Source organism: Gossypium hirsutum, chromosome A07, assembly GCF_007990345.1.
Source record: "Gossypium hirsutum isolate 1008001.06 chromosome A07, Gossypium_hirsutum_v2.1, whole genome shotgun sequence".
Classification (NCBI taxonomy): Eukaryota; Viridiplantae; Streptophyta; class Magnoliopsida; order Malvales; family Malvaceae; genus Gossypium; species Gossypium hirsutum.
Genome location: NC_053430.1, coordinates 12,238,195 through 12,249,992, shown reverse-complemented (window position 1 = coordinate 12,249,992; position 11,798 = coordinate 12,238,195). Strand labels below are relative to the sequence as shown.

Here is an 11,798-nt window from a genome sequence, read left to right as displayed (position 1 = left end):
TCATTATATGTAGTTATTATTTGATTATATTTTAATTCTTCATAAATGCATATAGATAAATATTAACGAGCTTTTGATACGGTTAACAAAGATTGAGATATTAAGTCCATACGTGATTATCATATATTAAGTTCATATGTTTTATTTTAGTATGCTTTTGTTAAACTTTTGTTGTTGTTTTGTTTATATTTTACAACAGAACAGATCGAATGGAGAAAAAAATCATATACAATTCTCCGATTATATAATTGTATAATGTGAATGTACTTGTAAGCATTAAGAGAAATAATTTCTTTTGTTAATACATGAAATAGTAAACCTAATTATTATTATTTTATTTTTCTATTACCTTTCTTCTTTTTCCCTGTATATATGTATGTAAAAATGGAAACTCAACCCTTTTGTTTCTTATTACGACACCTGAAAAAAAAAATAGAATCCTATACTTTTTTTTTTCTTTCCAATATCCATTTTTGTTTCAGTTTCATATTTCCTTTTCCTCCGTAAAATTTCCAAAAAAAAAGAAAAAAAAAAGAATCCATGAATCATATATTTAGGGTTTCTTGAACTTTGCTTTTTTGCTTTGTTTGTTTAGTAAGAAAAATTTACTTTCCTGGGAAAATAAAAAAACAAAATATGGGTAGAGGTAGGGTTCAACTAAGACGGATCGAGAACAATATTAGCAGACAAGTAACATTCTCAAAGAGACGAAGTGGTTTATTAAAGAAAGCCAATGAGATCTCAGTTTTATGCGATGCTGATGTTGCTTTGATTGTTTTCTCTAACAAAGGAAAGCTCTTTGAGTTCTCTTCTGATCCCAGGTTTCTTCTTTTTTCTCTCTTTAATATATATATATGTATATGTATATTCATTTTTGGGTTTTTCTTATTTTCCTTCTTTGTGTTCATCACTGCACTGTTTATGGCTTTTGCATTACACCAAAATCCTCAGCTTCTAACAGATATTGTGTCTTCAGCTAAAGAACTTTGCTGAACATTTTTATTTATGTTCTTTTTTTTTTTTAGATAACAAGACATAAATTTGTGTATTTTTTGAAGATTTTCTGTACAATTTTTCTGTATTGAGTTGTCAGATCAGTACAATTTTTTGAAGATTGTTTTCTATAAATTTTATTTTATTGTTAGTGCATGTACTTGAATTGAACTTTCATATTGAACACTAAATTATTTTTTTGCTTAATAATAATGCAAATTAATGGATTGTACCCTAATTTTGCTTATGAAAATTTAGCGCATATATATATATTCATTTAGTCAAAGAAATTAACTTCTATAGTTTTATGTTCATATAGAATTTGGGCAGCAAACAATTATGGTAATGAATTTGGGTTAAGTTTAATTCAAATGGCAAATTACCCTTTTGATTTTGGGACTTTAATTAAGCTAAAAATTTGTCAAAGAAAAACCAAATTAATTCAAGTTTTGGGCAAATTTTCTAGAGCTTTGTGCCATATATAGGGCTTGGTGTTTTTATTGCATATTTTTGTCATTGTTTTCATTTTCTTTTTGCTATTCATTTTAACCTAGGATATTGGAATTTGTTTTTGATTCACCTAGAAGATTGCCTCCTAATGATATTAGCTATGTTCATAGACATTATATACATTCATCTATATATATATATATGGAAAGTGAGGAAAGCAATGTAACTTTGTTATTTACAATTTCCATATTGATCATTATAATATTCCATTTAATTAAATCAAGTGTCTTTAATTTTATTTTTCACTGTTTTAATAAGAAGAAAAAAAGTTTTGGATTGAGTTAAATTAAGTGTATATGGAAGTAGATTCATTGGACTTAAATTTTTATTTAAGTAAATTAATTATTAAGATTTGAAAGATAATAATTCACTTAATGAGTGGATAAATCCATTTACTTTTGTTAAATGATATATACAAGTGTAGAACCATTATTTACTAATAATAATAATGGGTAAATATATCGTATAGTGTAATTTCTAAATGTGATATTTGATATTTCACAAATGTTATACATTTTGATATTTGAAACTAATAGAGTTAACTTTTTAATGTTTAATTTGAATTTTAAAGTTGATTTGGTGTAAGTTAATTACTAATAATGTTAAGTTTAATTTTCATGATTTTGTTAATAGAATAAATTTAGGGTTCATTGAGAATTTGTTTAATTTTATGGTTAATTTGCTAAAAATAATATGATGGTTGTGATTTTCTTTTTCAAGTTTAAAGATTAAATTAATGAAATTTAATTACTAATATTAATAGTTAATAATAAATTTTCATCAAAAACTAATCTTAAAACTCAATTGAACATTAATTCTTTGTTTAGTTACCAGTGTAATAATACGAGGAAAAATCTTATTTAATACATGTATTAAAATAATTAGACATAAAATAAAGAAGATTGGTACAACTTAAAATTAGAAAGTAAAACTTTTGTAAAAGTAATCGATTATTTTTTTTTTATTTTTGTTAAAAATAAGTCATAGAAGTATTAAATATTACCAATAAAAATGATTTATTGTTAACTTATATACTAAGACATGTTAAATAAATAATATCTCTACCAAATGTTTGTATGATAAAATTAACATTATTACCTAGAGATGTCAAATAATGTTTTTTTTAAGCAATAGAAATACATTATTAATAAGGGAATGTGTAGGTCTTCATGTTTTACCTTGAAGTATAATTTCACCCTTGTTAAGAAAAAAACTAAATAGTGAACATAATTAAATGACATGGTAATATTTTAAGTGACATTATTATTTAGGTAAATACAACTGTTCAAGTTGAGCTATAATATTATTAGGTAGATATCACTAAAAAATGTGACATCATTTTATTAAATGCACATTGTAAAATTGATAATCTTTTAATTGTTATAAAAATGCTACTCCCTTATTTTTCTAACATAAAAGATCTTTATGTTAGATTTTTAAAATAAAGAAAAATCAAAATATACTTCAAACAATAATACAAAAAATTTCACTCAGTGAGTTGATAAGTGTCTTAAATAGTATTATCAGTGAATAATAAAACACACAAAAAAAATTAAAGTCTTAAACCTAAAATAAAATTATATATATATATGTACAATGATAAAACTTGTTATTTCTATGGTTCATTTCTTTGTTCATGTATGTCGTTTTTTCCCTTGATTACAGCATGGAGAGGATCCTAGAACGATACGAACGACAAATATATGCCCCAACTGGTTCTGAATCACAGGTATGTCTTGCATTAAATCGTGAAATTTTATCTAATACCTGCATATTGTCTGAGTAATTTTTACTCGGAGTGTAACCATTGCTGCCGTTCCATTCTTATCTTTTTAAGGTAAATACTTGTCTGATAATCTCTTAGATGATTATTGTTCAAATCATGTTTTCGATTCACTATGTGTTGAAAATGTTGAACATAAAAAAACCGTAAGCTACCAATTATTACAATTTGTTGAAATTCCATTTCAAGCTTGTAAATTTCTATTGTTAGTGCTTGTTGATTTAAAGCAACTTTCTAACAGGCAAATTGGTCTTTGGAATCTTCCAAACTCATGTCAACTATTGAAGTCTTGCAAAGGAACTTGAGGTACAAATATGTAATTTCATATGTTTGAAACTTGGTCTATTCTGGGTTAAACATATACTTGTATTTGTTTATTTTTGAGTTTGTTTGTGTTCAGATTATGTTGGTTAAGAAATTCAATTTTTGTTTTTATGTTTATTTATGCAAATTTGTGTTTGTTTATACATGTTTTTGTTCATTTATTTAAATTAAATGAACATTAAAATATATCTTATTTTTTATTCAATAATAAAATATAAATATTAATAATTATATTATAAATAAAATAAGCAGACAAAGCTTCTAGGGTTGCATTGGACTTACTGGAAACTTAATAAACTCAAGCAAATGATTTACGTACGTACGTACGTACATATGTATGTATGTATGTATGTATGTAACACTTGTGTGAATGCAGGAACTTTCGTGGAGAAGAGCTTGAACCCTTGAGTTCAAGGGACCTGCAACTTTTGGAACAACAAATTGGTAATTCTCTGAAGCGAATACGAACTAGAAAGGTTAAAAAAACTGAATAATTTCAAAATTTTATATTTTGATTATATGAATGCTCTATTTTATTTTATTTTACTCAAATCATGGTTTTCTTTTGACATGCAGAACAAACTCATGAATGAATCCATTTCAGTGCTGCAGAAGAGAGTAAGAACTTTGTCATATCATAGCTTTGGAGTAAATTAAAAAATTCAAAAAGAATATGGATAAAAAGAAAAAAGTTACTATTTGTGACTATGAACCTTGTGACAGGAAAAGACATTGCAAGACCAGAACAACATGCTAGCTAAAAAGGTAAAAAATTATTACAGTTTTTTGTAGATATGTTCAAGCATGGCTTATATTCTAGTTTCATTTATTGCCTTACTGCCATGGATAAAGCTTAAAGAAAAACAGCAGACACCGACAGAACATGCACAACATGAAGTGCAACAAAAACTTGTCCAAAACTCACCACCATCAACATCCATACAACCACCAACACCACCACCGGCTGCAACACGGTTTCCTTGTTTGACTATTGGGTATTTTTTAACTCTCTTTTCTCTTATACAAAATAATGTGTTTACCTGCTAGCTCAATAACCATTCCATAATGGGTAAAAGCATGGAAGACCTCAAACTAAACTAAGAGTTAAGTATTTTACTTTTTTAATTAAAAAATATGAGTAAATTAGTCTCTATACATTAGAGCAAATTGATTTTTTTGTTAAAAATTTCATTTATTTCTATTGTTAAAAATTGGTTTTTGTATGTCAAAAATAAAGTACACGTGGTAGGTTATATGTAATTATTTGGTTATTCTCTTTGCCGCACCAATTTTTAATAATAAAATGAATGAAATTTTTAACAGAAAGGATCAATTTGTATGTTATTTAATCTAATGTACAATGACTAATTTGTTTATTTTTTGAGTAAACGGGATAAAATACAATTTAACTCTTAGTACAAAGACCTCCATAGTACTTTTACTTTTACTTTTACTTTCTATAATGTAAGTTATATGCACATATATGCCTTGGCCTTTTAAAGATAAAAGTGCCATAGAAATTCGGCATTTTACCCCATTTACTCAAAAAATGGATAAATTAATTCTTATATATTATACCAATGAACAAACTGAAATTCCATTCATTTTTTGCTATTACAAATTAGTCCTTATACACCTGCATGAGATGTACGTCATTGATTATTTTATTTTTTAACAGTACAAAATGTTTAACAAAAACGACTAATTTACTCTGTAATCTAATAGACAAAGATTAATTTACTATTTTTTAATTAAAAATGATAAAATGTAATTTTATTTCTAATTCAAAAACCTCCTCGGCATATTTACCATCTTTTAAAGCAACATGCAGGACTGAAACTCATGCAATTACACTGATTCCTCAAAAGTTTTGATATGAAAAATCATGCAGAGGGAGTTACGAAGCCATGAAAGGGACAAACAAGGAAGCTGAGCTCAATCTCAACCTAGTACCAAATCAGTGATATTATAACAGCTGTTCAAATCGAGTAGTACGAAACCATGTTTTCATATATAGTGAGAATTTCATAACATAACATCCTCAGAGAAGTTCAAATGTATCAGACAAACTATATACAAGTTGTTCATTTGAAAACTCAACGATGTTTTTGCTCAAATTGCAGCATCCCAATGTCATCCAACAAGTTTGGAGTTCAAATCTCACGATTTTTACTTTATTCCAAGGTTGAACCCTCACTAGCATAAATATATATAAAGGAACCGAAACTTAGTTGAGTTTGATTCATATAAAATAATACGGAAATTCAAATACCTAAACCTGCAATTTATTTCCCTATCCTAGTTTGCTGCTTTGTAAATAAAAGAAAAAAAAAGGTTTTGTTCATTTGTTAAACTGTACAGAATCCTTAGTTCTATAATATATAGAACGAAGCCTTTGAAGCGAGATTAAGTCGTTTCATCGAACACCATAACCTGGGAAAGAACAAAAACCAGAATTTATAAGTGTAAAGATTTGCAGGTATAACATCGTATGATCACTAGATTAAGAAGCAACGAGGATAAAAACTGGTGAATCCCAAAAACATTTTGATCACCAAGTGCTAACCAAATTCAAGCAATACATTGTACATCAAACACAGCTGATATCCAAGCAATAATTGTTAATTCTCATTCGGATTTTGTTACGACAGATTCCAAAGTTAGTTCATAGCTGAAAATAGAAGACATCAAAAACGGCCAAAAGCGGAAACAAACCCATAAAAAGATATTATTGATGGTTATATACTATCATGGAGACGAGAAATCGGGAAACGAGGATACCTTGCCACAGACTGGGCAGTTTTCACTTCTCTCCATCCATTCGTAAATGCAACTGAGATGGAAATGGTGGGAACATTTTGCTACGATCTTGGGATTCTCTGGAGTATATTCTGCACATAATCAACCGTTTAATTTAAAACGAAGATAATATATGTATTAAAATCCCAACCTAATATGTTCGGTATTTTTATCAACTTTTTATGGCATGTATTGTGTGTTCCCCAAGTAAAGCAAGTTTTGCTTAGTCGCCAATCACTATAATCCAGGCCAAACTAATGGCACAAGCACACAGGTTCATTGTTGCTCGGCTTAACATCAATGAACATGCATACGAATGAAAGATGTTGGAGACATGTTGGACAGACATCCTAATGAAGTGGGCTACATCAAATTTGAAACTCAAGAAGAAATATTACCTTCGAGACATGTTGGACAGACATCCTCTTCTTCCGCTGACCAATAAGTGTACCCAACTCCGACTTGTGATTTTGCCGATGAGTGATTTTGTGAGGATTTAGATTGCCTCTCTGTCGAGCCTTGTTCAAAAGAATTCCATTTCTCTCCTGTACTAAACGTTTCCGAATCTGCATCGTCTGCACCTCTTAAAGACTTTGAATCTTCTTGTGAATGACTCGAACCTTTCTCACGTCTCGAAACAAGACCTTCACGCTGTAAACGACAATGTCTAGTCTCGCCATCATAAGGCAAAGACCTTATAGTAGACTCGTAAACGTCAGTAAGCGAACTGTATAGTGATGCAGGAGAATTCACATATGCCGTCCCTAGAATTGATGAAGGTACAGAATCTCTCCTTTGAAATAACGTGGCATACTACAATTATAGAGGCAAATGCCGTGAAAACGATTTGCTAATTCTACCAACATACGCATGTACATACCATAATGCTTATTAAGCAATGCTCATTAACAAAGAATTAGGGAACATACATACCATGTGAAGGAAATTTTGAACGAAACAAGTGAGGCATAAACAATGTCTACGAACATTGTTGTTTGAATTCGTATAATCCTCGGAATCGTCAGCACGTAAGCAGCAACAAAAAGAACCCATGATGTTAAATTTTATGCTTTTCCACTTCAGTTAAAACCCTATATATATATAACCTTATATCAGTAAAGTTCAACCATTCTAATTATACATATATGTATCAATCAACACACTATCTCTTCTTTTTACAAAAATGGGGGTCTTTTTAAGGCTTTATTTATAATTAGCAAAAGGGTTAACTCCTTTAATAGAATTAAATCAAATACCAATGTAAACAATCAATAATCAAATTTGGGATTAAAAAAATAGCAGCTTTCATTAAACCAAAACTTGCACACACATTAACTAAATCATTTAAAGACTCAAGCTTTTACTGAAATCAATATAAACCCAGAAACAAACATGGATCGATTAAATGAAGGAAACCCAATTTGGATTATATCAAATGATAGCCAAAAAAAGCAAAAGAAAAAAATTTGAAGCATAGAAATCAATATATGCATAGAATGAAAAAATCCAATTTAGATAATACACACAAAAAAAAACAGCGATTAAAAAAAAAGTGTTACCTTGAAGAAAATTGAGTTGATAAAGGGAGAAAATATTGATGAATTTTTTTTTTTATAGTTCTGTGTTTGAAAGTTCTATTCGGCGAGAATAACCATGAAAGCGCGAAAATAAAGCAAAAGAGGCTTCTTACTGTGTTAGTGAAGGATTGTTTTTATAATATAATAAAGTTTAATTTAAAAAAAAAAAGAGAGAGAAGGAGAGATTTTTTTTAAGAAGTCATAGAAATTAATGACTTAATTAATTATGGAAATTTTTGTACGCTAAGGTTACTTCAATTTTCCTTAATGTTTACTTTGATTTAAGACTTGAGTTTTAATTCTCCCGTCTAAAAATTTGAATTTAATTTTAATGTTTAATTTAGTTTTTGAATTTTTTTTAATTAAGTATTTATATTTTTTTATTAGAGCACCTTAGTAAAATTTTATTTGACCACATGATGCTATTTGATTTACGTGTCAAATTTAATATTGAAGTTAAACTTAAGTCTCAAATTAAAATAAAATAAACTCAAATACTAAATTAAATATTAAATCCAAACTCATATACTAAATAATATATTAACCCTAAAAATACAAAGAAAAAAGTAATATTGATCACTTTTGTAGAGTTAATTTAAAAAAAACATTATGGGATAATAGCTCCAAGATTCTAATAAATTAAAGATTTTACGGATCTAAAACTCTAAAATTTAAAGATTTCATCGTGATAATTATTTGGATATATTGGAATTGAAATTTCCTATCTTTTTCTCATTGTTTTTTTTTTCGGTGTATAAAAAATTGGCTAAATAGGCTGATTTTTTTTTAATTGGTCAAATAGACTCTTTTTATTATGATTTAGGTTTAATTTTGGAGAGTGTGTGTGAAATGGACACGCTTTCCTCCAATAATCATTTCTCCAACCGTACAAATTCAAATGCACCAATAGTAAAATTTTTAAACAACCCAATAGTAACTTTAATTTTCTTTAAATACTAGGCTATTTTTCATTCTTTTCACTCAAATCCAACTTTCTCTATTCTATTTAAACTCTCAATTCTCTCAACTTTTTCAAGATTTGTTTGAAATTTTCCAATACATTTGTATAAAATATAATATTTCTGTTTTATTATTTCGTAAATTATTCATTTTGATTAAATTTTCACAAATGACAAGTTCTCTTATTTGTTTCAACGACAAGCACATTTACGTCACTCAATTGGTAATAGTAAGGAATTTTAGACTCGTACGATGGCATATAATCACACTGGCTACGAAAGTTGGCAATCAATATTGACATGGGAATCTTGAAATTCGCTTTCACCATAGGTAGAATTATGTCAACTATCATGTCAAAGTCTAGTATCGGATGATCTTGACTTACACCTAAAAAGTACAAGCCAAAGTTAGATTATTGGCAAAAACAAAGACCTTTGTTAGGTTACATAAAAATATTGGGTGATTGCATTGCGCACTTGCTGCAACAAAAGTATGTGGATTGATATACTTATTTATTGTCCACAAAATCGTCTTCTTCCGAAAAGATGTCATGATTTTTCATTCTAACCTCTCATCGCACATTGCGCACTTTTCCTTTACTTTTTTTGAACAAGATTCTGTGTCATAATAGTTCACGTTGTTCTTGAAGCTATACCGCTTCAGTGTAGTAAGAAAAACATCTTTTGAGGGATATTTCATGCCAACTTCTAATATCTAAACATTTGACGAAGAACTTGCATAACCAGTTCTTCTGTACAAGAGTTGTGAGAACTCTAACCCACTCTTAGCAGGGAGGTCGATGTTATGCTTATAGAATGGAGGTTCATATGCCCTGAATCGCGGATTTGAGTCTAGAACATGGTCTGAATGATCATCATTGGAATCGTAAGGTTCTAGCTCAGTTGGAACATGCTCTAGTTCAGAAAAAAGTGCCACTTCCAAACCATCTGGCCTAGACTAAAACCGAAGAATGGTCGCTGAAGTTGATAGACGGAATGGCCGCCGAAGTTAAAGTTGGTGCCTAAAACCAAAAAATGTCTTCTTATTGACGATTTAGGGACATTATAATGGGAGCTTTGTAATAAAACAGTGAACCCACCGCACACCTGTGTCGTAGGACTTTCTGCTTTTGTTTCGTTTCCCGTATTAGCAGCAACATTGGTCGAAGGTGGACCAGCTCCATCAACCTTGACAAACTCGACATGTAATTCCATTATAGCATTTCCACTTAAGCAGCGCGAATCTATGACCGCCTCTAGCTCCAGCTCGCATTTCACATCAAATAACTCATACTTAAATGGGTCTAGTGATGACAGATATCTACATTTCAAGCTTGAAATTCTTCCCCATCTTGAACCTCAAACTTTCCTCCTAATTCTAGCTCATAGCTCACGTAATTGAATGTTGTGATTAAAAGCCAATTCCACATACTGGGCTCCTGCAAATATGAACCCGACGTTCATATTAAAAATTTAACTGTTGTAATAAATTACAGATTTCACTCGTCGACTTATTTCAATTTAAAATGAATTTAATATTTAGAACAAAAAAATCTTCAGATGGTTATCTAAAGAAATGCAGACAACACTTGTAGTGCAACTCTTCAAAAAAAAAAAACTGATTTGCTTATGTTTAAGTATTGAATATTTCGGTAGTTTAATAGTAAAAAAATGAGGAGGAAGGGAATGCGTGCTTCAAAACGCGTTTCAGAAGACGTGTTTTAATTGAATAGTAATGAAAGGGTATTTTGTGCTTGAAACGTGTTTTAGCAGAATCAATTTCAACAAACATATGTTTAAAAGGGTCTTCAGTATGCTTGAAAATGTAATCGAGATTTTCAGGGGCAAGGCACCTTGGTAAGCTTTGAGTTGTGGTGGACAGAAAGCGTGTTTAGCTGTGAGTGTTTTCCCTTACGTGTCAACAGGAAAGCTCGCCAACTGAGTGCGCTTTCTATCCACCACCATTTAAAGCCTGCCTAGGTGCCCTACCCCAGGGAATTCTAGGTAAGATTTGAGGCACATCTTTCAGATATTCAATAAAAACATCTCTTCTACAATGCGTTTTCAACCACGAGTTGTTTTTTTTTCTTTTCAATCTCACCCCTCCCCCGCGCCTATAAAAGGGGGCTTTTTCTCCATACTCCATCGTCCCTAAACTCATCATCTCTCCCGACCATCATCCCTTAACTTTACAATATTTCTCTCTCTTAATTTTCTTCCCTGCTTCAATGTTTAAAATTTTTTCGATAATATTTATTCCTATTTGAGGTATTCTTGAGTCGTCAGTGATACGATATCGCTCCAAGACACATTTAATATATCGTGCTGAAATGAAACCATTACCTGAGAAACCTATCCCGTGGAAGTTGGGTTCTATGGTGACGATGCTTTATACGGTTATAGGTGGAAGTCTACGTAGAGGTCTCGATTAATAGTTGTTATGAGGTCATAGATCGAAATATAAATAGAGAGCCAGTTGATGGCATACAGAAGTTTGAGGGCATAAAAATAGGGAAAAACTATGGGGTTTCCCACTCTAATCAGCATAATTTTTTCTCAATTTCCACACAGTTGATATCTTTAACCTTCCTTTTTATCCATAGGTCAGCACCACTGTGGACACAAAAGAGCTCTTAGGCAAACAGCGGTTGTGGCAGTGGTGTAACACCCCCATACCCGACCCGGTCGTCGAGTCAAGGCATCAGGATGTCACATTCCTTGTCGAATCAACTACTGAAAATTTTAGATCAATGTATCATATTATTTAATTAATATAGATCATTATCTCATTTCAGTAATAATTAAATTTACGATAGAACTAATTATGAGTTAAATGAGCTCATTAAAACATCC

General features: G+C 30.1%; 2 protein-coding genes across 6 annotated transcripts; one reads left to right on the top strand and one right to left on the bottom strand.

Annotated features, from left to right (window-relative positions):
- The first annotated feature begins 396 nt into the window (after positions 1-396).
- On the top strand, positions 397-5,727 carry LOC107887339 (truncated transcription factor CAULIFLOWER A-like). Of its 5 annotated transcripts, none has more exons than XM_016811536.2 (8): positions 399-821; positions 3,169-3,232; positions 3,528-3,592; positions 3,987-4,086; positions 4,187-4,228; positions 4,334-4,375; positions 4,463-4,605; positions 5,479-5,727. In XM_016811536.2, the coding sequence occupies exons 1-8, from the start codon at positions 637-639 to the stop codon at positions 5,519-5,521; spliced, it is 684 nt and encodes a 227-aa protein (XP_016667025.1). In that variant the 5' UTR covers positions 399-636; the 3' UTR covers positions 5,522-5,727. The 5 variants fall into 5 exon arrangements, with proteins under 5 accessions (XP_040972452.1, XP_016667025.1, XP_016667024.1 ...); XM_016811535.2 differs by having other exon boundaries at positions 5,442-5,727; XM_016811534.2 differs by having other exon boundaries at positions 401-821; positions 5,502-5,727.
- On the bottom strand, positions 5,600-8,115 carry LOC107887341 (E3 ubiquitin-protein ligase At3g02290). Its single transcript, XM_016811537.2, has 5 exons — positions 7,969-8,115; positions 7,343-7,500; positions 6,808-7,222; positions 6,392-6,501; positions 5,600-6,043 (listed from the first exon to the last, which is right to left on the bottom strand). The coding sequence occupies exons 2-5, from the start codon at positions 7,460-7,462 to the stop codon at positions 6,017-6,019; spliced, it is 672 nt and encodes a 223-aa protein (XP_016667026.2). The 5' UTR covers positions 7,463-7,500; positions 7,969-8,115; the 3' UTR covers positions 5,600-6,016.
- Positions 8,116-11,798: the final 3,683 nt, after the last annotated feature.